At 52.7% G+C, this 27,053-nt stretch overlaps 2 protein-coding genes across 4 annotated transcripts in view; one reads left to right on the plus strand and one right to left on the minus strand.

The window, feature by feature from the left end:
• The window catches only part of ZFP3 (ZFP3 zinc finger protein), a 123,068-nt gene that overhangs the window by 18,963 nt on the left and 77,052 nt on the right, over positions 1-27,053 (minus strand). For 2 of the 3 annotated variants that reach the window (XR_012374993.1, XR_012374992.1), the window contains one exon: positions 4,775-4,881. The gene's annotated coding sequence lies outside the window, so the exon portion shown is untranslated. Of the gene's footprint in view, positions 1-4,774; positions 4,882-21,293; positions 22,860-27,053 lie in introns of those variants that run through there. The other variant, XR_012374995.1, reaches the window with a different exon arrangement.
• SCIMP (SLP adaptor and CSK interacting membrane protein) overlaps positions 19,370-27,053 on the plus strand; it is a 16,462-nt gene continuing 8,778 nt past the window's right edge. The window contains exon 1 of the mRNA XM_025864415.2: positions 19,370-19,512. Coding sequence (XP_025720200.1) covers positions 19,492-19,512 — 21 coding nt within the window. The 5' untranslated portion in view covers positions 19,370-19,491. The remainder of the gene's footprint in view (positions 19,513-27,053) is intronic.

Consider the following 27,053-nt stretch of genomic DNA (forward strand, 5'->3'; position numbering starts at 1 on the left):
TTTGCTGAGGTGATTTTTTTCGTCTTGTCATTTTGTCCAGAGGAGAACAGATGAATGAGAGAACGAAATGCTAACAGGTTTACAACGTCCCCAGCAAATATACTGTATACAAATCAGAAAAGACCTGAAACCAGGGGAAAAGAAAGGGAAAGAAAGAAAAAAGAAAGAGGAGAAAGAAAAAGATAAAAACAAACAAAAACAGAACAAAACAAAAAAAAAACAGAATATGATCAGGCTAGTGCATAGATCAGTGCCACACACTAGATTTTGGGCGTATTTTGGTCTGTTAGAAGAAAGTGCCTCCTAAAATTTTAAAGGAAGAAAGACTTATATATGTACAAAATAAGGGTTGATACAATGAAGGGATGGAAGATGACTGTAAGGATGAAAATTATAAAAGATTTTATAAAAGGAATTGATAAGATAAGAAGTTGTTTGAAAAAAGAAAGAAGATTTAAAAAAAAAGGGAGAAATTGTGATCAGGCAGGAGACTAGAACAAAGCCATACATCAGTGATTTAGGGTATATTTTGATCTGTTAGAAGAAACTGTATCTCAAAATTTAAAGAGAGAACAACTTAAAAATATATATTTGCCAAAAATAAGGGTAACTACTATGAAGGGATAAAATATGCCTCTAAAAAAGAAAAATAAAAAAAAATTTTTTTTTAAAAAAGGGATTGATAAGATGTTGGTTGAAAAGGGGAAAAAGAAAAATTCAAAAAAAAAGTTAAAAATTAACTTTGAAAAACTAATGAATCATGGTAAAAAAAAGCCATGAATTCTATGTGCAGTATTCCCCTAGCGCTGGAGTTCTCCCGTTCTCCTTGATCGGTAAACTTGGTCTTGGCTTGCTGGCTGTTTGTGCTGATCTTCTGGGGGAGGGGCCTGTTGCCGTGGTTCCCAAATGTCTTGGCCAGAGGCGGAACTGCCCCGCCCTTGTCGGTCCGAGCAATCCGCTCGGGTTTGTTCTCAGGAGCTTTTGTTCCCTGCAAGCTCTAGGTACAGCTCTGGAGCACCAGGGTGAAAATGTCAGCCTCCAAATCTCTACCCGGAGGAGCCGAGAACTCGGGGCCCCGCTCCTCAGTGCGTCCACAGAGAAAAGCAGTCACTCCCGTCTCCCCGGTCTCCGGCCGCACTCCGTGCTCACCCGGCCTGTGACCGAGCGTTTCTATCTCTGGCACCTGACCCCGTGTGGAGTCTCCAAACCCAGCAGATCCCTGTGGTGCGCTCCCGCGCCGCTCCTCCCGGGGGAGGAAGGGGAGTCTCCCCAGCTCTGCCACTTGTTGGGTCCCTGCTGGAGGCGCAGTGGCCCGACTGGGCCGCGGATCACGGTTTATGGCCACCCCGAGCTGGGAGCCCGCGCCTCGGCTCCGTCTCTGCAGCCGGCTTCCCCGCTCCGATACCTGGGAGCTCTGCTGCACTCAGGCACCCCTGGTCTTTCTGTGGCCCCGAGGGTCCTGAGACCACACTGTCCCGCGAGGGTTCCACCCCCCGCTTAGCCACTGGAGCGACGTCCCTCAGCGGAGCCGAATCCTACAAGTTCCTGATTTTGTGCTCCGCGGCTCTATCAGTTGCCAGAAGCGGCCGCCGGAGGCCCCTCCCCCGCCGTCTATCCTCCCGAATATCGCCTCGGATTCACTTCTCCGCACGTCCTACCTTCCAGTAAGTGGTCGCTTCTCTGTTCAGAGAGTTGTTGCTACTCTCCTCTTCAGTCTCCTGTTGAGTTCGTAGGTGTTCAGAATGGTTTGATCCCTATTCAGCTGAATTCCTGAGACCAGACGAAATCCAGGTCTCCTACTCCTCCGCCATCTCGCTCCGCCCCTGTATTTGTCTTTTTATTCATTTACAGAAGCCCTTTATGTATTACAGATAGTAATCCTTTGTCTGTTATATATGTTACAAATATATTCTCTCAGACTCTTATCTTTTCACTTTTAATATCTATCCCAGTTTGATTTGTAACATATATAAAGTCAAACTGGTAAATATTTTCTGTATGGCTTCTAATCTTTATACATTTGTGTTGTATCTTGTCACTTAACTCAACTGAGCTTCATCTTAAATGATGAGTGTAGTTAGCATGGCAAGGGAAGAGAAGAACATTCCAAACGGAGAAACCAGAGAGGAAAGTCCACAGAGGAGAGCAAGTGCCAGGTTTTTCTCTGGGCTGGCTTCCTTTCAAAGTGCATTTCTGCCCCAGAGCAATGTGACTGTCTTTGCTGGGCTCCAAGTAACCTGTTGTGTAGCTACAGGGCAGAGGACCAGAGGGAAACTAAGTGTGAGCCTTAGATGTGCCCTCACTTCGTGGGTCACCTAGGCTAAGTCACCAAGCCCCAGGAATGATTCATGTCATGTACCCATCCATCCATCCATCCATCCATCCATCATCCATACATTATCCATCCATCCATCATCCATCCATCCATCCATCCAATATTTAAAGAATGATTGCCACCTACATACACTAGTTTAGGTACTGGGGCTACCCAGATAAAAGAGACAATGTTCCTGCTCTCACGGTGCTTACTATCCAGTGGAGAAAGCAAATAAATAAATTAAATAATAAATAATAAAATAAATAAATAAAAAGGCAATTTCACACAGTGATAAGTGCTACTTAAAAAAATACCATGAGGTAACAGAGCAGGAATGTGTGCCGTGGCGGGGGCATGGATGCGGGTGAGGATGCTCCTAGTTAGGGTGATAGGGGGAAATTTCTCAGAGGTGGTGGTATTGGAGCTAAGAATGGAATCAGCCATGTGAAAAGCTGGAGAACAGTGTTGGAGGGACCAGCAACTGTGAAGACCCTGAAAAGAAGAAAGGCAGAGTGTGGAACAGGCCAGAAGGAAGGCCAGTGTGCTGGACCTTCCTGAAGCTGTAGGGAAGCCAGATGGCACGACTCAGGGGAGCCGGGGGGCATGTTCTCCAGTGGCCTTTCTCCCCAGTTTTCCTGAGGCTTGTCCAGCTTACACGATGGTCCAGGCCCTGTGAAATGTGTCCTGACTCCTTTTCAACGGTGTTTGGATTCAAACAACAAATCATACAGTTGTCCTCCCTTGAGGGTCACAGTGAGGGCTCTGAGTATTTCCTCAATGCAAAGAGCAGCCACTGGACGCATTGAGGCAGGAGAATCAAGGGTCCTATTTCGGATGCTTCCTGTGGCTACAGCAGAGCTTTCTCCACGTCTGAAATAAGAGACAGCCGCTGCCACAGGCCTGGCCTCTACTTTCAGGGATCTGCAAGATGATCCACTGGGCTGTGATTTTTCTATTAAACCTAAAATGGTCTCGGGATGCTTGGGTGGCTCATTCAGTTAAGCAACGGACCCTTGATTTCAGCTCAGGTCATAATCTCAGGGTCCTGGGATCGAGCCCCACGTCGGGCTCCACGCTGAGCCAGGAACCCGCTTGAGATTCTCTCTCCCCCTCTGTCCCCCCCCTTCCTAAAAAAATAGGAAAAGAAATATGTTTTTATGTTTACTGTCATTGGCGATGTCTCTCACCCTCAGACAGTGTGTAGTCTGTTTTAAAGAAATAGTAATTCCAGTATAAGTAAGTAGAAATAAATAACGGGAATAATCGGTAGTGTGGGCTGTGCTCAAAAAAGATTTTTTTTAAGTTATTTATTTATTTAAGTAATCTCTATGCCCAACATGGGGCTGGAACTCACAACCCTGAGATCAAGAGTCGCACACAAGCTCTTGGGACTGAGCCAGCCAGGCGCCCCAAAAATATTTTGTCATTCATGGCAGAATCAGCAAAATGGGCAGGTCATGCGGTGAGAGCAAATTTCTTAATGAATCCAGGACTATTCTTAATTCACCAGCACAACGTCTAATCCAGAGCACGTGCCGGAAATGTATTTGTCGGAACCCATTCGATGGTGGGAGTATCAGTCTCCCGCCTCTAAAGTGAGGAGGATAATCCTAGGGCCTGGGGCTGCCCCCGAAGATCAAATCCTGCCTCCTCCGTGTCTCAGACGGTCCCCTGCACGTGCCCACCTCCCACCCCCTTACCTCCTGTTTACTCTCATCCCATAGTCAGCGTAGTCGAACCTAGTGAGTCAAGGTGTTTATACATCACGAGGTGATCACCACCTGTCGCCAATATTACAAAATCACTGACCACGTTCCCCATGTTGACGCCGCATCCTCGGGACGTATTTATCCTGTAAGTAGAGGTTGTACCTCTCGATCCTCTCCGGCCTGTTTCACTCCAGCCAGGTGGAGGCCAGGCAGGTGGTGCGGGGCCACAGTGATGGGGCTAACGAAGGAGACTGGGAACTCAGGGCATCCTCCCTTCTTTGGTAACTGTCTGGTTGTAAGTAGCCCACTGGTTGTTTAGGGCCTGTGGCTATGTTGTGGTGGGTCCCCTGATGACCCGGGTGGTCGCTGTGGGCCCTTTCTACGGTCCATCCTGCAGGCCTGTTTGCCTCAAAGCGCACCCACCTCCCCTCGGGCCACCAGCAGCTTGTCCTCTGGGTCTGTGGGTCTGTGTTTGTTCACGTGGACAGGCTTCTTAGCCAGACCTTCAAGATTAGGGTGCCGCCTCCACGCAGAGCCTTGCCTCGCCCCGTCCGCACCCCTGCCCCTCCTCACGCTAAGGGCCCACTATCCAAACCCCTCTCATCCCTGCGGCCCGCCCCGCAAACCTCCCTCGCTGTATTCCTGCCAGTCCTGGGGGACTGGAGTCTGGATGGGACAGCATCCGGCAAACCTTCCCTGACCCCTCCCACCCCAGATCCGGGCTGAAGACCCCCCCGCAGGGACTTACCATCCCATCTGTACTTTCTCATGCGACGTCCCGGCCTCCGCTCTTGAAAGCAGGCCGTTGGTCGGCCCCCAGAGCTTCGATGAAGAGGCATCAGCCAGTATTGGTGCCTGAACGAATACAGGGGTGAGAGAGTGAGAGACGGGGCTGGGGCCGCGGCTGGCTGGTGTTGGGAAGCCAGTCAAAGGCTCCCTGCAGAGCCCCCCTTGGGGAGGATGCACCTGACGGGAGCCCACCCCTTAGGGATGTTACAGCCCGTGCACGGCTCTCAGCCTCGCCTCTGGCTTGGGGTTTGGCCTCCCTCTTTCTCCGGACCACGCTGCCTCCCACCACACACACCTTCTCTCCCCCGCCCTGGCCTCGGGGTGCGAGCTGTTTCCCGAGGTGCCATCCTGCAGGGCCCGGGAAGGCACAGGTCTCCGTCTTGGCCCTGAGCACACATAGGAAGCCAGCCAGCCGGCCAGCCGGCCCGGCCGGGTTATATTTGGATGTCCGTCACCTGACGAGGTCATCCATGAATCAGGGTATAAATGGCAGCTATGGAGTTTCGGGAGTAAGCTGGGCGGGGGGGGGGGGGCAGGGCAGTGAGAAAGTGGGCAGGAAAGTGGGTGCCAGGCTCACTGAAGCAAGTCTCGGGGCAGGGATGAAAACATGTGGCTTCCATTAAACCTATAGGGAGGTGAGGTCAGACCCCAGGAAGAATGTGACCTCAGGGACCACTGCCAGGCCCGGGCACAGAAAGGGGGTGCCCAGGAATGAACAGAAAGTGTGGCTCAGCAGGCCGGGCCCCTTCCTGCCAGGTGAGCCGCTCGAGGGAGGGGCTCTCGGGCAGGCAGCCTGCAGTCACAGGACCCAGCGCACAAGGGAGAAACCAGAAGCAGCAGATGAGTGTGGGATAGTTCCTTCCAAGCCCCGTGGCCTTCCTTGCCCCCGATCTGATTTAACAAATTACTGCCCTGGGGCCAAGGAGTGAGCCCCCAGTGATCAATGATCCAGTTGCTTTTCTCCCTTTTATCTGGAATGCATCCCCACAGCTCCTGGCGGGGCCACCGCAGGGCCTGTCTCAGCCCTCCTGGCGCGGCTGCCCTCACACCCTCGCTCACCCCGCCCCTCAGCCTGGCTTTCAGTCCCCACGTGCTGACACCCAGCCTCCTCCGCCAGACTCGCCTTTTAAAAAATAAAATAAATAAAATGAAATAGCTTTACTGTGCTATTATTGACATAAAACTGCACGTCTTTAAAGTGTAAAACTTGGTAAATTCTGACATATACGCATGCACCCCAGAAACCAACATCACAATCAAAAGAATGAGCCTACCCATCACCCCAAAAGTTCCCCATGTCCTTTGTCACCCCTTCTCCCCACTTCTCACACCGCCCCGCCAACGCCCAGCAAACATGGACATGCACTCCGTCCCTGTAGATCAGTTTGCGATTTGGGGGGGTTCCATGTGAATGGAACCATAGGGTCCCCCTCCTCCCCTGGCTTCTTTCACACGGCACAATCACTCTGAGATTCACCCCTCTGTTGTGCAGATCACTAGCTCACTTCTTTCGGCTGCTGAGTTTAACCCTTTTCCACCGCACGAACGGGCTACAATTGACTTATCCACGTGCTTGTTGATGAACATTTAGGTCGCTCCTGGTTTTTGACCCTCAAAGTGGCTCCGAACATTGGTGCACGAAGCTCGGTGTGGACATATATGCTTTACCCAGGGGACCTGTGGGCGGTCACAGCAAAAGCACGTGCTTAACTTTTCCAGAAACTACCAAGCTGTCTTCCAGAGTGCTTGCTCTGGCTCACGTTCCCTCCAGCGGGACAGGAGAGGGCCAGGTCCTCCACGTCCTCACCAGCACGTGGACAGCCAGACTCTCCCCTTTCAGCCACTCTGACAGGTGCGTGGATCCCTCACCAAGGACCCCGTTCGCATCCCTCTAGTCACTAAGGGGGGTGACGGGGTTTTCACGGGCGTGTTTGCCTGGTGATAAAGATGTCCATTCAAATGTTTTCCCCATTTTTGATTGAACCGTTTTCTCAGTGTGAAGTCTTAGAATCCTTTCTTTTTTAATTTCCCCAACCTTCTCTTTCTTTTCTTAAAGATTATTTATTTATTTATTTGACAGAGAGAGAGACACACAGCGAGAGAGGGAGCACAAGCAGGGGGAGAGGCAGAGGGAGAAGCAGGCTCTCCACTGAGCAGGGAGCCCGACGCGGGGCTCGATCCCAGGACCCCGGGACCATGACCTGAGCCGAAGGCAGACGCTCAACGACTGAGCCACCCAGGCGCCCCTCTTAGCATCCCTTATACACTCTGTACACAGGCTTTATAGGATATACAAATCTCCAATATTCTCTTCCAGCCTGTGGCTCATCTTTTCAGTTCTCTTAACATAAGCGTCCTCGGAAGAGAAGTTCTCATTTTGATGAAGTCGGACGTATTGATTTTGTTTTTCTGTTATGGATAGTGCTTTTGACGTAGTCCCCGAGAAACCTTTGCTAAACCGAAGGTCACAAAGATTTTTGTGCTAAGTTCACTAGTTTTATGTTTTACAGTTTAGTTCTGCGATCTGTCTCAAGTATTTTGGTTCGGTTCCCTGTGCATGGCGATCGATGTCCTACGGTTTCGGTCGTTGAAAAGACCATCCTTTCCTTCTCCACTGAATCACCCTCGCTCCTTTGCTGAACATCAACTGGCCACGTACGATCAATGTCATGGGTCATGGGCCCCAGACTTTCAAGTACCTGGATTCAAATTCCATCATTGTTACTTATCAGCCTAACCTACCCTAGGTAGAGACATGATATTTCTTATGCCTCAGCCCCCTCGTGTATAAGATGGGCTTGTTAATAATACTTAGCTCCCACAGTTGTAGGGATAATTAAATGAGGTGATCATACTAAGTTCCTGGAATATTGAGTAGACATTCTGTAAATGCTAGCTACAGTTTTCGTCCCCGTTTTGCAGGGGATGCAAGGTGGGCTTTGAGACATGAAATAGCTCTCCTAAGGTAGAGATCAGAAGTGGTGCAGTATGTTTCTAATGACACACCACAGTAGTTGGACCCCAGACCCCAGATCCTCCACCACTGTCATATAATCTACCCTGTATATTTTATAAAGATAATTTCTTGGGGGCACCTGGGTGGCTCAGTCGGTTGAGCATCCAACTCTTGGTTTCGGCTCAGGTCATGAACTTGGGATCATGGGATCGAGCCCCGTGTCGGGCTCCGTGCTCAGCGCTGAGTCGGCTTGTCTCTCTGCCCCTCCCCCTGCACGTGCCTCCTCTTCTCTCTCTAAAATAAGTAAATAAATCTGAAAAAAGATAATTCCTCAACCTCATGCAATGCTGCAGTACTAACAACAAAATCTTCTTTAACACTTCACTTGTGTCAGACATTATTGTAAGTACTTTCCAGTTTCCTTCCTGCAATCCCCCCATCACTCTATGAGGGTGGCGTATTGTTACACCCAGCTGACAGACCAGGAGATGGAGACCCTATTATGCTAAGCAATTTATTGGAGGGTCCGCAGATAGCAAATGGCAGAACCAAGTGTCGTTTTCATCTTTCTAGGTAGGTCCTTTGCATGTCCGTGTGAATTTTAGAATCACCTTGTTCCACCAAAAAAAAAAAAAAAAAAAAAGCCCACTGAGATGTTTCTTGGAATGGTGTTCATTTTGTAGATCAATTTGGGGAGAATCAACACCTTACTGATCCTGAGTGATTCCTTAATTTTTCTTAGAAATGTTCTGTAGCTTCCAATGTGTCTTTGTCAGGTCTCTAAGTATTTATTATTTTTTGTGGTATTCTAAGTGGTATTTTAAATTTTTCAACAAATTTTTCAATGTCTGATTGATCACTGCTGGTATATAGAAATACAACTTAGTTTTGTATCATACCCAGCAACATTATTAAATTCACTTATTAATTCTAGTGTCTTTTTAGCCATCCTATACAATTTTCCACATAGGTAATTCTATCAAATATAGTTTTACTTTCTCCTTCCCAATCTGCATTCCTTTTATTTCTTTCCCTATTGTACCGACTAGAACTTCCAGTGTGAAGTTGAATATGAGCAGTGTGAGCAGACACTGTGGCCTCCATCCTGATCATAAGGCAAAAACATTCAGTATTTGAGTATTAATACTGAATTAAGCACTAATACAGCATTAAGTACAAGGTTAGCTATAAGGTTTTCATAGACGCCCTTTCTCTAGTTGAGATTTTTTTCCAATAATAAAACATTTTTATATTTATCTACATATTTGCCACGGCTCTTTTTTCCTTTGTGTTGATCCCGATTCCAGTGGGTATCACTCCCTTTAACAGTTTAGATCTGTTAATAATATATTATCTGACTGAGACGCCTGGGTGGCTCAGTCGTTAAGCATCTGCCTTCAGCTCAGGTCATGATCCCAGGGTCCTGGAATCGAGCCCCGCATCGGGCTCCCTGCTCCACGGGAAGCCTGCTTCTCCCTCTCCCACTCCCCCTGCTTGTGCTCTCTCTCGTGCTGTGTCTCCCTCTGTCAAATAAATAAATAAAATCTTTTAAAAAAAAAAGATTTTATTTATATGTTTGAGAGAGAGAGAAAAAAGTGAGCAAGAGAGAACATGAGCAGGGCAGAGGGAGAGGGAGGTGGAGAGGGAGAAGCAGACTCCCCACCAAGCAGGGAGCCCGATGCGGGGCTCAATCTCAGGACTCCAGGATCACGACCCAAGCGGAAGGCAGAGCCCAACCAACTAGGCCACCCAGGGACCCTGGCCACCCAGATTTTAAAAAGAAGAAATTCCTACGTTCTTTGCCCATTTTTTCCCCTATTGGTTTGTGCCTCTTTCACGTAATGATTTATAAAAAAAAAAAAAAAAGTATATATTAAGGAAAATAACTCTTGTCACATGGTACAGATATTTCTTACAATTTTTCTTTTGTCTTTGAAGTTTGTGCTTTCTGTTCCCTATGCCTGAAATGAAGCTCATTCCTACCTTACTCCGATCTCCTTTACCCTGCTCCTTTTTCCTCCAAAATCCTTATTACCACCTGACATATTATATATTATTTGTGTTGTCTTCTAGCTAAAAAACAAGCTGTATGAGGGCAAAGATTTATCTGTTTTATTTACTGCGGTATCCCCCCAAACATCAGGAGCAGAGCACATGGTAATTGTCTATTAAATATATTTTGGGGGGAAGAAAAAGTTAATTGTGTTTCCATATTTTTGTTTTCATTAAAATCAGTCACCTTTTCATTTACAGTTTCTGACATTGAGACATATTTAGAAAGTCTTCCTCGCTTCAAGAATATTAGTTTTAATTTTTACATTTAAATATTAAATGGTCTTTGATATTAATTTTGATGTTTGAAGTACAATTCCGGTTTTGTCGATACATTTTCTTCCTTCTGCCTAGCTCCTGGCGGCCACCATCCTACTTTCTGTCTCTATGATTTTGATTGCTTTAGGTTCTTCATAAAAATGGAGTCACACAGTATTGTCCTCTTGTAACTGGCTTATTTCACTCAGCATAACGTCCTCAAGGCTCATCCATGTTGTAGCAGGTGTCAGAATGTCCTTCCTTTTTAAGGCTGAATAATATTCCACCGTACAGACAGACCACATTTGTTTACCTACTCCTCTGTCGATGGACACTTGGGTTTCTTCCGTTTGGGGGCTATGGTGAATAATGCTGCTATGAATAAGGTGCATAAATATCTCTTTGAGATCCTATCCTTAATTCTTTGGAGTATACGCCTGGAAGTATAATCGCTAGATGACACGGTCATTCTATTTTTAATACTTTGAGGAACTGTCATGCCGTTTTGCAGAGCAGCTGTACCATTGTACGTGCCCACGGTCAGGACACAAGGATTCCAATTTTCTCACATCGTCTCCAACACTTGTTATTTTCTGGGGTTTTTGGTATTTTTTTTTTAATAGTAACCATCCTAATGGGTGTGAGGTTATCTCACTGTGGTGTTTTGTTTTGTTTTAAACAACAAAACATGGAGCCCAATGCAGGGATGGAAAACTCAGAACCCTCCACCCCCACCCCAGATCATGACCTGAGCCAAAATCAAGAGTTGGACGCTCAACCGACTGAGCCACCCAGGTGCCCCACTCGCTGTGGTTTTTATTAGAATTTCCCTAAATGATTAACGATATCGAGCATCCTTCCACGGGCTTGTTGACCATTTGTATATCTGCCTCGGAGCAACGTCTGTTCAAGTCTTCTCTCCATTTTTAAATTAGGTTACTTGGGTTTTTCGTTGTAGAACCAACGGATTTTTAGTGGTTGGAATTTCCAACCTTGTGCCAGGTAAAGCGAAACAGAAGGAGGAATAAGCGCGGTGTGCACTGAGGAGGGCTGGAGAAGGGGCATCTGGCCAGGATCCCTTTCCCTGCGGGGGCTTTCAGCTCTCAGCCGCACCTGCTGCCCCCCCCGCCCCGCCCAACCCCGAGGCGGAAGTCCCAGCGGGGACTCCCCGGGTCGGTGGGGGGCATGCACCTGCCGCGGGGGTGAGCGCGCCACCTGCCGGTGGGACTGAGAATGTGTCATTTCCCTGAGAATCCGGACACAGGCCGGCTGGATGGTTTAGCCTCCACCAGCCAGGCTCTAAGCTTTGGACACCGTCTTCAGCTCCGTGGGTATTGAAGTGCTTCCTACCCTCTCTCAGCTTTGGGGGGTGCCAGGGCGGAGACCACGGGGGGGGGCCAGAATGTCCCCCAAGCAGGAATTCCCTCGCTGGGTCCTCATGATTCCCACTCGGGGAATTCCTGGGCCTCCGTCGGGGTCACCCTGCCCTTTCTGGCTCTGGTTCTGGTCCATTTGGCTCGGCATTCAGGGAGCGCCGGGCTGAGTGGCCTTGCCTTCGACTTCAGCCCTGTGCCCTGGGGGCTGTGGGGTCCTGCCTCGCTTCGTGACCTCACCTTCCCGCTGTCCCCAAAGCCAGCCCTCAGGTCTTTCCCATCCGAGTTTCACTGAAGAATTCAGCAGGGACCCAGGTCATGGGTCACAGCTCAATCCCGGGAGCTCCAGCATCCCTCGGAAATAGGAGGGCCCTTCCTGTTGTCGGTCTGAAACCACCCCTATGCCCATACTCTCTCTGAAGCTCCGTGCACCTGCTCTTCTTTCTGACCCCTCACCTCAGTCGGCCCTGCCTTCTCTCATGTAGAGAAAATGTTATGTTTCAGCAGAAAAATCATGCACTGTGGAAACCCCAGAGGACCTCCCTCTGGGTCTTCTTTTTTTTTTTTTTAATTTTATTTATTTATTTGAGAGAGAGAGAATGAGAGACAGAGAGCACGAGAGGGAAGAGGGTCAGAGGGAGAAGCAGACTCCCCGCCGAGCAGGGAGCCCGATGCGGGACTCGATCCCAGGACTCCAGGATCATGACCTGAGCCAAAGGCAGTCGCCCAACCAACCGAGCCACCCAGGCACCCTCCCTCTGGGTCTTCTGACCCCAGTTCTCTTTGAAGTGTAGACACCTGATGGCAACACAAAAAGAATTCTTGGCTGTAGATAAGGAAATTATGTCCTACCCGCACAGGTTGAATTGACTTTCTTCCCTGCCTGGGGGAAAAACCAGTTTGGTGGACATTTGTGCATTCATTTCAATATTCTTTTTTTTTTAAGATTGTATTTATTTATTTGACAGAGAGAGACACAGCAAGAGAGGGAACACAAGCAGGGGGAGTGGGAGAGGGAGAAGCAGGCTTCCCGCGGAGCAGGGAGCCCGACGCGGGACTCGATCCCAGGACCCCGGGACTGTGACCGGAGCCGAAGGCAGATGCTTAACGACGGAGCCCCCCAGGCGCCCCAGAATAAAATACTTTAACAGCTGGGGCGCCTGGGTGGCTCAGTCTGTTAAGCGTCTGACTCTTGATTTCAGACTCAGGGCATGATCTCAGGGTTGTGAGATCGAGCCCCGTGTCAGGCTCGGCACTGGGCGGGAAGTCTGCTTGAGATTCTGCCTCTGCCCCTCCCTCTGCTCACAACTCTCCCTCTAAAATAAATAAATAAATCTTTAAAAAAAAAATCCTTAACAGGACGCCTGGGTGGCTCAGTTGGTTAAGCGACTGCCTTCGGCTCAGGTCACGAACCCGGAGTCCTGGGATCGAGTCCCGCATCGGGCTCCCTGCTCAGCGGGGAGCCTGCTTCTCCCTTTGACTCTCCCCCCTCTCATGCTGTTTCTCACTCGCTCGCTCACTCGCTCTCTAATAAATAAATAAAATCTTAAAAAAAAAAATCCTTAACAGGTGCTAATTTTTGTATCTGCCTGAGATTCGTGATTTTACCTTTCATTGAAAATTATCCTTGAACAGTCGCCTGGGTAGGTCCCCGCACCCGGAAAGCCCAGCCCTCCAGCACTGAGACCCAAAGGGGTCCCTTTCCGGGGGGGGGACAGCAGGGGTGCCCTGTGGGCTCCCGGGGAGACCTCACCTCTGTGTTCTGGTCCCCACCGGCTGCCGCACGTGTGGTTGGTGAACATGCTATGAAGGCGAAGTTGAGATTTTTCTGGATGGTCAGGGGGGAGGAGGCTCGCTTGGAAGTTTCTGGATGGTTTCTAGCACAGTTCAAGGGTAGCTCGGCAGCCTGGCCATCCACGCACTTGCCAGGAGGCAAAAGGGTTGGCTTGTCAAGGTTTCGAAAACGCTTAGCCTTTTTCAAGAAGAAGTTGCTGCCAGGGGGCTGGGGGAGTTTGTGTTTCTTGGGGACAGAGTTTTGACCGGGAACGTAAGGAGCCCTGGAGACAGATGGTGCCGATTGTGAATGTGCCGATGCCCCTGAGCTGTGGGCTTGCAACAGTAAGACAGTAGCCTCCACGCTGTGTACGTTTCACCACAATAAAAAAAAAATGAGAGCAAGGTGCTCATTTCAGTGCTTTTCTGGGTGGGCTTCTGTGGCGAGAGCTGAAAGGGGCAAGATTTCACAGCTTAGAGACTGAACTTTTTATGCATGTGATGTTTAAAAATAAACCTTTCTCCTCCCACTCCCCCCACCCCAGCTCTCAACCAAACAACGAACAACAATGTGGCCTCCATCTAGAAGGTTCCAGGGAGCAGCATGGCGGCGGTTAAGAAGGGAGCACCGGGGTGAGGGGACGCCGGTCGGCCAACGTGATATTTGCTGTTGTCCTGCAAGGATTGTGTGGGCAGCAAAGGACAGAAACCTTCTCGAGCTGGCTTTGGCATAAGCGCGCCAGGGGATGGGAGGCCCCCGGGGGGGCTGGGGGGGGTATTCGTTCCTGCTGCTGCCGGGGCTCTGGCCGTCAGAGGTCGGGAGGGGTTGGCAGGACCTGTTCCTCTTGGAGGCTCTAGGGGAGAATCAGATGGCCACTTCCTGCATCATCCCCACCACTCACTTCCAAGGTCACAGCTCCGCCTCCTTCTTGGGGGGGACCCTGGTGATGACCGTGGCCCCTCTTGGGTCAGCCCGGAGAGTGTCACCGCCTCAAAGTCCCTTTGCCCAAATACGGTGACCTATTCATGGGCTCTGGGGGGTGGGGCCCTTTCTGTGAATTGTAGGGGTGAGGACAGTGGTGTGAGGGCCCCCCATGCCCTCTCAAGGCGATCTGCACCTCCAGGAATGGGGACAGTGGGCAGGGACCCCCCTCATCTGCAAGAGATGGCTGTTGCCTGCCCACGCACCCCCAAATATCTACACACTGACCTTGCCTCTGGACCAGGAAGATCCCACCTCAGTGACCTCGGGGCAGGGGCAGGGGGGGCGAGGGGCTGCCTGGCTGTGCTTGGGGACGGCACAGCCACCCCGGCAGGCTTGGGGAGGACTCCCAGTTTCCGTGCACGCGCTGGCCTCCAACACCCCTCTCGGAGCACTTTAAAGACGAATTCTTGTTTTTGTGATCTACAAACATATCCAAACCTCCTCAGACAATTAAAAGAGGACCATTTAGATCTCTGGGAAGCCCATCAACTCAGCGGTAACCCCTGGTAACATACTGGTCTTCATCTTCCTCGACAGATTTCAGTATATGAGTTTATAACATCCTTATACATGCCGTTTATCATCTGCTTTATTAGCTCAATAATAAGTTGTTCTGCATTGCTCTACAATGTTCTACAGCAATAAGTGTAGAATTATATGTCCATTTCTATCAGCGTCATAGTGTTATATAGAATAACATGATTAGGGGCACCTGGGTGGCTCAGTCGTTCAGCGCCTGCCTTCGGCTCAGGCCATGGTCCCAGGGTCCTGGGATGGAGTCCCGCATCGGGCTCCCTGCTCCGCGGGAAGCCTGCTTCTCCATCTGCCCCTCCCCCCACTATGCTATCTCTCTCTCTCTCTCTTAAACGAATAAATAACATCTTTTTTAAAAAAGCAGAATAACAGGTGATTAACATAACAATAAAAAATTTTTAAAAAAGCAGAATAACATATTTAACTAGTACATGGTTGATTGCCAAATTGCTTCCGACTTTTCACTATTATAAACAATACCACCCGAACCCCTTTTCCATTTGTCTAGGTATCTCCTTAGGGTAAATTTCTTTTCTTTTTTTCCACAGACAGAGAGAGAGAGAGAGAGAGCATGGGGAGGGGCAGAGGGGCAGAGGGAGAGAATCTCAAGCAGACTCTGCACTGAGCGTGGAGCCTGATGTGGGGATCGATCCCAGGACCCTGAGATCATGACCTGAGCTGAAACCAAGAGTCGGATGCTTAACCAACTGACCCACCCAGGCACCCCTCGTTTCATTTTTTTTAAAGATTTTATTTATTTATTTATTTGACAGAGAGAGACACAGCGAGAGAGGGAACACAAGCAGGGGGAGTGGGAGAGGGAGAAGCAGGCTTCCCCCCGAGCAGGGAGCCCGATGCGGGGCTCGATCCCAGGACCCTGCGATCATGACCTGAGCCGAAGGCAGCCGCTTAACGACTGAGCCACCCAGGCGCCCCCCTCATTTCATTTCTTATTAGCTTGTAAGAGATGTTTTCAGATTAGAAACACTGACCCTTTTCCTATTTTTGTTCCGACTATTGTTCCCCATTGAGACACCCATCTTGCAATGATGCATCTGGTGTCTCTCATCCTCCAGAAACTTTAAAATCAAACTTATCAATGCATCCTTTTATGATTTCTGGTTCCGTAGCAAACTTAGAAAGTCTTTCCCCACCCGTGATCATTTTAAGAAGAAAAGTATCCGTAGTTGCTTCTGGTGCTTCTCTCTACTTTCATGTTTTAAAGTTACATCTTGGCTGTAGCTGGAATGTGTTTTCCTGGGAGACTGGGATCCAGCTAGGTAGTTCTTCAAAGTGACCAGGCAGGACCGTGAAATGAGTAGCCCATCTTCCGTGCTGATCTGAACCACCACCACTGGCATCTCCTAAATTCCCAAGCGTACTAGAGTCTAGCTCTGGGCTCTGTTGGGATCACTACCGCAATTATCCCGATTGTAATAATCCACTTCCTTGCTTCATCCCCACCAGACCGGGAGCCAGTTGGGGCCAGGGACTGGGTCCAGTTCCCCATGGCGCTGGGTGCAGACGCACAGACGCACGACGACCTCTCACCTCCCGTGGAGGACGTGCACGCAGAGGGACGGCCTCGCAGGCTCACGCTCCCAAGGCTGACTCTTGCTTGCATGTCAGGCTGGGCGAGCCCTCCCCACCCCACCCCACCCCCCGCAGAAGTCGCCCTGAGTGTCGGGGCACGGGGAGCAAAGCCCTGGTCGATTATTTAATCACTTCATGGGATGGACAGTGATTATAAGTCTCTGGGGGAAAACACCAGGGTCTAGTCTGAAATAGGAACTGTTGATTTTTTGTTTCTTTCAACTTCACATCATTTGATACTTTGAAACATAGGGTGACAAAGTGTTGGATGGGATAGGAAGGAGCTCAGTATGAAGCGAGGAGCAAGGATAAAACAAGAGTTTCCTTGCTGTCCTGCCCTGTTTTCTCAGGACCCAGGCAGCCTGCTGGGTGGGAAGGGGTGCTCAGTCTGCGGCTGGCGGGGGCCTCACTCCGAACAGACTTGGCCAAACCCAGCACTCCTCCCCCCACATCAGGTGACCCGCGGTTCCCTGGGTTTCAGGGTCTCAGACGGCGGCACATTGAGCTCTGGGCCCCCACCCTTCGGCCACCTGCTCCGAGGGAGCTCCCACTGTTGGTTCCAGCTCTGGGTCTGGAAGCCACACTCCTCCCGCAACCCCCGTCAGCCGTTTTGAGATTAGGAGGAACGAATCGCGGCCCCCAGAACCATTGTTTCTGCCCCATCCAGCCCTCGCTGCAATCGCTGGTCACGCCAGGGGCTGACACTCGCGAGGTGGCCTCATTCTGTGTGCGATTCCCATGCTGCAGCCACCTGGCAGGATGCTGAGGAGTACATGGAATCCCGAGGGGAGGAGGGGACTGCAATCCCCTGCCAGGTCCCTCCAGTCTGAGGGTCTCGGGTTCTGTGGCTTCCAGAGGCGAAGGTCTCGCGTGTCCGGCTGTCCCCAGTCGGTGGGCCACAGCGGGAGGGACCCTGAGGCAGGGACAGAGGCACCGCAGACGGCCACCAGAGGGCGTGCCCCGTTCTCCCTGAGCCGTGGGGCCTCTGCACCGCCCAGACCCGAGGAGCGTGGCACCTCCCCGGGGCAGAAGGAAGGCCAGACAGACCTCCTGCCCCTCTCTGGGTGGAAAGACAGCGACAGAGCCAGGGGGAGAATGTGGGCGGAGGGAAGTAGGCAGGTCCACAAGCCCTGGGGTGGGGCCCCAACTTGGCTCTCCACCCCTGCCCACTGCTATCGGCCACTCTCCAAACACTCCAGCGTCTGTCCCTGTTCCCTCCACTGTGTGAACTCCTACACATCCTTCAAGGCCCAGTTCAAACGCTAGTACTGCACCTCCCAGCCCTGCCACTCCTGTGCTCTCACGGGGAGTGCTCACTGATTCTGAGACCAGTGACAGGTGCCCTTCTGTCCTGGAGAAGGTGGGCTCCACATCTGAGTAAGGACCTGTGCCAGGCGTCGAAGCTCACCTGCATTGTGGCATGCTCTCACCTTCTTCCCATGCTCTGAGAGACTCCCCCGAGGGCAGGTGCTGGGTCTGAGCCTCGCCGGGCCGGCGCAGAGCCTGGCAAACAGGCCCTCCGGTTTGTTGGAAGGAAGCCTATGTCACTCACTTCTCTCTGCGAATGGCTCAGCTTCTTTTCTCGGTCAACACACACCTACCAGGCATTTTCCATGATGTCCAGGGTGGAGTGGGTGCCCTGTCCCCACGGGGACAGCAGACCGTCACAGTGGTGGCTCCATGGCTCAGTCCCTGGGGCACCTCGGCATCACCAGTGAGCTCACTTACTGTGCAAGCAAGGAAACCGAGGCTCAGGCAGGGGAGGGGCTTATGCAGGACGCTGTCGGCCAAGTGCACGTGGGGTTCTGGCCCCCAGAACCCCAGGCCTGGGCCTGGTGTGTCCTGTGCACGTGGGGGGGGGGCAGCAAGTCTCTTGAGAATGCTGTGTGACCTAATGCGGGCTGACCCCGAGCGTTACTGAAACCACTTACTGGTGAAGCAGTGGGATGCAAACTGAAGAGTTGTGGCCTTGGTGGCTGACGATCAGCTCTATCCACAGAAGCACATCTCAAAAGATCATTTTGAATTTGCTTTCAGGGCGGGTTTGAGTAGCTCAGCTTTGGCTCAACCCTCCTAAGAGAGAGCGCAGAGTTTGCACACGGACAGACCTGGGCTCAAAGTCCTGCCCTGGGGGGCCACGCATGCGCCGACTCCAGCCGTGACCTGGCAGAGCTTCGGTGGGCTCACCTGAGAGGTGGAGGTGATAACCCCCCAGGCCCATGGAGATGCAGCCAGACAGGGGTGGACCCTGGTCCCTGCAGGTGCCCCAAGTCTGAGTCCAGGACCATCGGGCCGGCGGCTGGATGGTGGCCCCAGGACAGTGTCTGTGACCTGGAGATTCGCACACCCTGCAGATCAGGAATCCTGCAAGCCAGTTGGTAAGCGCGTAGCAGGAGCCTAGGGTAGCATCGTTACCATGGAGAGCCGAAATACCCTTTCTCCTCGGGCAGACACAGTGCACCCTGTGCGTAGCTATTTTTATAGCCAGAATGCTCGTTTCAGTCAGAACGGTCAATTCGACAAAATGGTTGGTTGGCTCCCCGCCCCGGCCCCCGCCGAAAGCGGCCATGGGCACTGCTGGGGACTGTCGACCCTGCAGGTGGAGACCCAGCCCCCCAGGACGGCCAATGGGCCCGTGTCTGGAGCAGCCTGCCCGCACACAGTGACAGCAGAAGCTGGCTCAGCAGCCCCTGGGTGGGCCTGGCCATCCTCCAGCGGCTCTCCGTGGGGACGCTCTGTCTGTCCCACCCGAGCCCATACGGGCAGGAGCCGGCGTCTTCGTTCTCCGAGCCCCGGGCCCAGCTGCCGCAGCCAGGAATGCATGGCCAGGCTCATGTGCGGGGACCCCACAGCCACCCCGTCCACCCTGCCGAGCCTGCCCCCCGGCCTGACCCCCCACACCAGGTCGTCCTCTGCGGGGCCTTGCAGGAGGAGGTGCCGGCTCCTGGGACCCGGGCAGCCAGCGTCCCTGGCAAAGGGATGGGCTACCGTGTGGGCCCCACGGCCCCCCTGCCCCGCCCGAGGGCTGAGCAGGAAGGGGAAGTGTGGTCTGGCTGAGGCTCACTGCTCCGGGGTGGGCGGGAGGCCTGTGGGCGAGGAAAGCCTCCTGCTAGCTGCTTCTGAGCCACTGCTGTCCCCTCAGCCGCTCACGGATGGACACCCTGGCAACCCAGGTAAGCGTCTGGGCTTGAGCCGCCCGAGTGCCGCCTGGGGCGGGCATGGAGCCCGATCTCTCGGTGGCCTTGGCAAGTCCACTCTGCCGCTCGCTGGCTGGGGAGCTCAGAATCACAGCATCCCTCTGGGCCTCCATTCTCCCGCGGGTCTGTTGGGGGGTTGAAATGACATAATGATGGGCCACGAGCTGTGTCAACCGTAGAGAGGTGGTTAGCCTTCTCTGGACTCTGACAGTGAGTCTGGGGAGCTGATAACTGGGAGGACCCTAGTGGGTCCGTGCTGGGGGTGTGGGGGCGAGGCGGTGACAATACAAACCTTGGGCTGCATCTTGGGGCCCGTGCAGGAAACACCTAGCCGGGTGCGTCTAGCATGTAGGGACCGGTAGGGCATCCCCTGTTCCCGTGGCCTCGGGGTCAAGCTGTGCCGGGCTGGGGTCAGATCCCCATCCAGCCCCCTGCTGCTGCCCTGGGAAATCACCGTGGACAGGGCCTGGCCTGGTGTTTCCAGTCCCACCCTGTCACGAATCGCTTGTCCCGAGAGCCACTCCCTTTCCTGGCCCTCGGCCGCCAGCACGCGGCCCTCCTGGGGAGCTTTGAACGTGGGACCGCCGAGCCTGGTGAAGACAAGGCCTGGGGGGGCCTCTCGGTATTTCTTAGGATAAATGAAAACTTCAGGGAAACAAGGGGAAAGAATGACCCCACATCCCACAACCTCGCAACAACCACGGTAGAGTTTGGTGTTTTGCCTTCTAGTTTTTCCCCTACGTGTAGACAGTTTGAAAAGTTACCACTGTCTTATATTGATTAAATACGTTCTAGAGAGGACGTGCGGGTCTCACTGGCTGTCGGCAGGCCCAGGCGTCCCCAGACCCCCCACCTGCTGATGGCCCCAGCACTGCTCCCAGACAGCCCCCCAAGGGACAGGGCTCTAGGTGTCCTGTTCATGCTCAGAGCCAAACACATAAGAAAACCAGCAACAGCGCGAGACGACTCGGTTGGACCCAAGGAAGGACTTCTGGGTTGCAGAAATCCTGGGATAACTTAGCAGGAAGCTTGAGTCATCCGCAAGTCCAGAAGGTTCTGCCCAGGGCAGATGCATCACACCCAAGGCCGTGGAAACGCCACAAAAGCCACCTATTGGGGTGGGGTGAGCAGAAGCTCTTTTTAGATGTGATACCTGGAGTCCTGGCAACGTGTTCAGTTCATGCTCCATGGCAAGGCTCGGCGGGAGAGTGAGAGAGGAGGCTCCTGCCCTCGCTCAGCGGAAGATCTGTGCTCTGGGCTCTCTCGCGGCAGCCTCGGGCCGCACACACGGGGCACGCGGAGAACAGACGCAGCTGCCGCGGAGGCACAGGCCCTGCTCTGCTTTCTCAGGGTCTGGGGTTCCCGGCAGGTTCCTGGGTCTCTCCCTTTCTTCCCGCCTTGTGACTGTGGCATGTGACCCACGGAGTGGCCCTGTGCAGTTCTCTCCCGCCAACCCCGTCCCATGCTGCCCGCGAGGGGCACCCCGCTTCCTTACACTGAAGTCTGCAAGTTGTGCCTCTGACTTTTACTTCCTTTGGGCTACTTCTCGGGCTGTTTTTCTAGGAATGATATTGCAAAATCAGAGGATAGGACTGTCTATTACTATGTGCTTCCCCCGCCCCTGGAAAATTTTAAGTTTATTTAGTTAAGTAATCTCGACACCTGACACGGGGCTTGAACTCACGACCCCCCGCCCAAAATCAAGAGTCGAGTGCTCCACCAACGGAGCCAGCCGGTCGGTCCTAAGGATCTGAGTGTGAGCAGGGGCAGAGGAGGGAAGAATTTCAACTGGGGGAAAAATTAAAAGAGAGGGAAAAAAGAAGCTGGAATTTTAATCATATTTAACTTAACCCAACATATCTCAAGTATCCTTTCCACAAGTAACCCAGATACACATTTATTAATGATCTTTTATGTTCTTCCTTCCACACGAAGTCTTTGAGACCCAGCAGGTGCCCAGTGCCTCGTGGGGCCAGTGGCTGCCATCCCGGGCAGGGCAGGCCTCGGGTAAGGGGATGCGTGTCCAAGGCACGACACCGTAAGGGCAGAGGGCGAGTGCCGAGCGGGATCCCCATCCTCCCGCCGAGCTGTTTGCAGGTGCACCTCCTTGTACAGAGACATTGGAGGCCCCCTCCAACTCCAGCTGGAACCCCAAGCCCCGGGCTCCAGCATACCTGCGTCTTCTCCCCACCTTTTGGGATTCTTGGCTACTTGAGATCATTAATTTTTCTCGAGGAAAAACACAAGTTCTTATATCCAGGCCCTGACCATTAGTGGATCTTGAAGGAAACACAGGGGCTCACGCTCTGTATTTTTTTTCCAAGAGCTCGGCTAGACAAGGCGGGAAAACACTGGGGCGTGTCATGTGTCCGAAACACAGCTCGTCGTGAAACGTTTCATGTATGCGCCTGTGGAGTGTGTTCCTCCACGATAGAACTTGGTTGTTCGGGGGGTTTTGTTTCTTTTTTAAAAAGCAAGTGCTGAATAAACCCACAATCTCCGGAATTCCCGGCAAGGGCACGGTATGAGTTCTGTTCCTGACTCCCCAGAAATGCCTTTTGGGGAAGTGAGAGCCGGGGCTGGGTGGGTGACTGTGCTTGGCTGCCCTCCCGCCCCGACCCACTCGGCACAGCAGCGGGCTCCCCGGGAGGTTGTGTGGGCTGCTGGAGTGAGGCCGAGAGGCCAGAGAGAAGCTGGAGCTCCACCCGCAGCATCACAGGGGCGTCTACTTCCCAGCAGGTGGAGAGCCCGGCGGCGAGGCCGGGCTGCCCACCTGCCCACATCCTCAGAGGGCGAGTCCGGCCACAGGCCGGGGGAGGGCCGGGCGCCTCATTCATTCCGAGATTGCCAGATCCGTGGGGAGCGCCTCCTGGGCCCTGGACACAGTGGTAAAGACAGACGGTGAACTAAGCGACCAATAGGCCCCAAGGGGGGACGGCAGCATCAGCGCGCGTGGGCCCAGCTGGAGGAAGGACGCGGTCCTCCCAGAGATGACCACGCGGGTGTGCCTCCCACCCGCCCCGCCCAGCGCCCGCCGACTTTGTCTCCTATTTCAGACCGAAAGATCGGGGGTGTTGGCCCCCCACTTCCTGCCCGCGGGCCCCAGCAGGCCCTCTTCCCTCTCCAACCTTGTTCCCTTTTAAAAGCTCATACTTCCTTCGGCCCAGCCGGGAAGATGTCTGTCTTCGCTGTACTTCACTCCAGTCTTCTGTCCCAGCACCTTCTCGGTTTAGAACCGCGGAGAAGCCTCTCACCGTCTAAACAAGCCATGTCTCCTCTGACTCAGCGTCCAACCTTCTCTTGCCTTCTGGGGCTTCATCACTCTGATGGGGAGCAGGGCAGGGTCACTAGCAGGAGGACAAGCCTAGCTACGAGAGTCTTTGTTCCTAGTCACATTCACTTATATCCTCGGGGGACTTTGGAGGAGATCCTAGGATGCCCCTGCTCTTGCCAATGCCCTAGGGGATCCAAGGAAGGAATCCAATGCCCTGAGGAGCCGAGGAAGTCATTCACACCCTAGTAAAAATTAGTCCCTCTTCCTCAGAGTCTGGCACTCTCAGGCAAATGAGTCTGAATGGAGAGGAAGTGGGGAGAGAGGGAGCTTGGAACTTTGCAGTGACTTGTGGATAATGGACTTTCAGACATTGTGACAAGCAAAGAGGAAAGGTACTTGGGTCAAGGGGTCTTTTTTAGTGCCTTGCTCTCCACCACGCTGGAGCTGCTGCCGCCTCTGACTGTGGGGGTGGGGCCGGGGCGGGGGGGACCAGCCTCCCGCGTGCTCACCCAGCCCAGCTGCGGGCTCTGCTGTCTGGCCCAATGCATGCCCCCCCCTAGGGCTGAGCCCCCTGCACTGCTTGTTAAAAATGCTGGTCCCCGAGTCCCACACTGGACCCACCAATCAGAACTGGCTGTGGGGAGGGGGCTGGGACCCTGGCATCTGCATTTTCATACACCCCACAAAGCCGCCGATCATTGGTCACAAGTGAGGGCCCTGGGGTCTGAAAGACCAGGGTCTGGCTTCTGATTTCTCTACTTAATAGCTCTGCAACCCTGGGCCAGTGACTGAGATCTAAGCCTCTATTGTCTTATCTGTAAAATGGACTCATAACCACAAGCTGCCATTGTGAGAGCGCCTATAACCCATGGCGCCTTAGCGCATGGCGCATGTTACTTTTCTGAGATGCATTTTCATATTGCGGTTCTTATTATGTGGAACAAGACATAGCGAATGGCTGAGACCTCGCCAGTATTGGAAGTTCTCGAACGAGGGTTCTGCTTTCAGTTCTGTTATGAAAGGAAAAACATTTACCAGCTTGGTGTCAGCCTGGCAGAGTTAATGGGGCAGGAACTCAGGCGACGGACGGCACCGAGCTGAAATCTTAGGTTAGTCGATCCCTAGCCGTGCTGCCTTTAGCCAATAGCTTAACCTCTCTGAGCTCTCTATTAAGGGTAATAACAGCACCCCCACCAGGGAGGTTATAATAAGGATTCAGAGATAACATGTACATCACTGGTTCTCAACCTTGGCCCTGTATTACTCATCTGGACAATTTCATTAAGACAAATAAGCAAAACCCCAATGGCCAGGCCCCCTACCCCAGATCAATTAAATCAGAGTCTCGGATATAGGCCATTGTTCAAGCTCCCCGGGTGATTCCAAGGTTCAGGCAGGGTGAGGGCGGGGAACTTCGATATTCCCCGAGTTCTTGGCCCAGGGCCTGATGCATCCAAGCTACTCTACAACTGATATCCGAGGGTGCTCCCCCCACGCCTCTTCCCTTCCTTCCTCCGGTGTGGTGGTCACCAAATTCTCCCCCAGGTTACAGGACCTGAGGTCAGGCCTGCAGCTCCTGACCTCCCAGCAACTGGGACCCCCAGGCCTGCACCTGTGGGGGTGCAGGGACAGCCCCTGTCCCCTCCCCGAAGCCCCGGGACTGCTGACCTGGGCCCATGTTGGCTCCTCTTCTGGTCCACACTGGTCTATACTGGACTGTAGGACTCCCCCACTCTGGCTCACGGGGCCCTGCGCTACCTCTGAGCTCCAGTTCTGCCTTGAGAACCTTCCAGTGTCCTCAGACTTTTGAAAACAAAGATGTTCCCTCCCATGCAACAGGCACCTCCCAGAAATAGAGACCCGTGTCCATCCCCAGCCCCCCGACGAGGTCAGCAACGCTGGGCACCGTGCGGTGGAATTCTGTCGAAGATGGCAGAACCATCCCTCCCGTTTCCCCCTTTTCTTCCTGACTCCCTGGAGGCAAAATAGAAGATGTTGAATGCATAAAGTGCATGGAAGCACTTTAGCGAGCTTCTCATCTCACTGAGCTGAGATCCGATCCTGGATCCCAGGTGGGTTGTGCGGTGAGCCTGCCTGAGGTGTCCGAGGTGTCGGGTCCCAGGGCAAAGGGGGATGGAGGGAGGGCGCAGGTGGAGTTAAGGTTGCCGCTCAGCGGCGGGGGAGATGGGGAGATCATGCTGGATCATCACGCATCGCAGGCAGGAACGTGAGTGGCCTCTCGAGGCCGAACAGAACAGGGAAATGGCTCATCCATGGAGCCTCCAGGAGGGGACACGGCCCTGCCTGCCCTTTGGTTTTACCCTGTGCCAACTGGAGGGACTCCTGACCTCCCCGACTTCGAGACAAGACGTTTGTGCCGTTGGAAGCCTCTGCACTCCTGGGTACATGCTAGAGCGGGAAGGGGCTACAGCCTGCTTCTGACCCCTGCCTGCACTCCCGCCTTGCTCCAATTCCAAAATGTTAAGTTACTTTTGATTCTTAAGCAGACTCAGTGCAGTTTGCAAAATTTAGCCGTGCTCACTGTAAACCTTCAGTCTTGTCTCTGGCTCAAAGCACCCCCATGTTGCCCCAGTGAGGGGAGAGGAGGAAGGGGTGGGAGCCCCCTCAGCTCCCCTGCACCCTACCCTGCACTACTTCCCTGGTATTGCACTGAGGAGGACAGACAGACAGACAGGCTCCCACCAGTGGCCATTCCTGCTGATCATGTCTGCGGTCCCTGGTGGCCCCTCAAGAGACTCGGCCGCATCTGTGACCTGACCGCCAGCAGCCGGCCCTACAGATGCCTCTCTGTCCCATGCCCCCCACAGTCTTATCTACCCCAGGCTGGCTGACACAGTGGGGTCCAGCTTCCACACGGCCACCACAGGCCCCCCACTGGCCATACTCCCCACCGCCGCTCCTCTCTGGCAACACTCGGGCCACTAAACTAACCGGGAGCCCAGAGGACACCCAATGGGGACAAGATGTGGTTCCTTGGGGCCTTCCTCGCTCAGCTGCCTTCTCCCAAAAAACAAGCTCATCTCGGCTCTGTTGAGCAGGCATCTCTCCAGTCCATGGGGAAGAGTGCTGTTTCTCTGGCCCTGGAACCCCTGGGGGGCTTGGGACTTTGATTCATGGCCCCCACCACCTCACTACCATCGCTACGCTCCCAAAAGCAAGGCATCCTGAGCCCCACGCGGCCTGTCCCTGATGCCTGGGGCCATGGTGACCGAGGTCAGCAGCGGGAGGCCTGGGAGCTAGACGGAAAGCATTCTGCCTCCTCCTTGCCGGGGGACCTTGGGCAGGCCCTGGCCCCTCAGCTTCCACACCCAGTCCGGGAAAGCATGTGGCACATGAATGAAGCAAGGGGAGAATGGGAAGCCCCTGCAGACCGCATGTGCGCTGGACACCCTCAGAACGTCTGCTGGCAAATCAGAGCCGCTCCGTCTGTAAGAACAGAACTGTGAGCGAAGATCTCAAAAGTGTCCCGTGTTTCATTTTGCTGACATCACCCTTCTTCCTCTTCACTCCCCCGGACACAGAGGACAATGACATTGCTTTGGACTTGAAATCTGAGCAGTAGCTTTTCATGGAAGCTACACTGTGTGGTTAACTGGGGTTTTTTGTTTTGGTTTTTTTTTTTTAATCTTCTCAAAGAAAATACACATGGTGTTTTTTGGGTTTTGGGGGGAGGGTTTTTTGGGGTTTTTGTTTTGTTTTGTTTTGTTTTGTTTTTGTTTTCAAGGAGGCTCCACGCCCAGCATGGAGCCCAATGCAGGGCTTGAACTCACGACCCTGAGATCCAGTCAAATGCTTAACTGACTGAGCCACCCAGGTGTCCTGTAAATACACATAGTTTTAAAAAATCAAGTAATTCAGAGGGTTTACAGTGGAAAGTTGCAGACCCCTGTCTTCCCGCCTCCATCCTTGTACCTGCTCATGCTCCTCAGATCAACCTTTTTTTGTTTGTCTGTTTGTTTTTGTTTTTCATATGCAATAGCACTTAACTCTTGTGCCCTGGTATTTACTTCTGTAGTCTTAAAGATTATGTTTATGTTGCTTTTTTGAGAAATCCTTCAAGATTAAACAAGAAGACAAAAAGATAGAAAATATGAGAGACAAATTAGACAAAGAACCAGGAGACACACATCTGAGTATAAGAGAATGGAGGGAAGAAAATTCTGTTTGTCCATCGTTCCATCCATCCATCCATCCATCCATCCATCCAACCATCCATCCACTC

Source organism: Callorhinus ursinus, unplaced genomic scaffold (assembly GCF_003265705.2).
Source record: "Callorhinus ursinus isolate GAN/ISIS: 27379988/994484 unplaced genomic scaffold, GSC_fseal_2.0 scaffold43, whole genome shotgun sequence".
NCBI classification, from domain to species: Eukaryota; Metazoa; Chordata; class Mammalia; order Carnivora; family Otariidae; genus Callorhinus; species Callorhinus ursinus.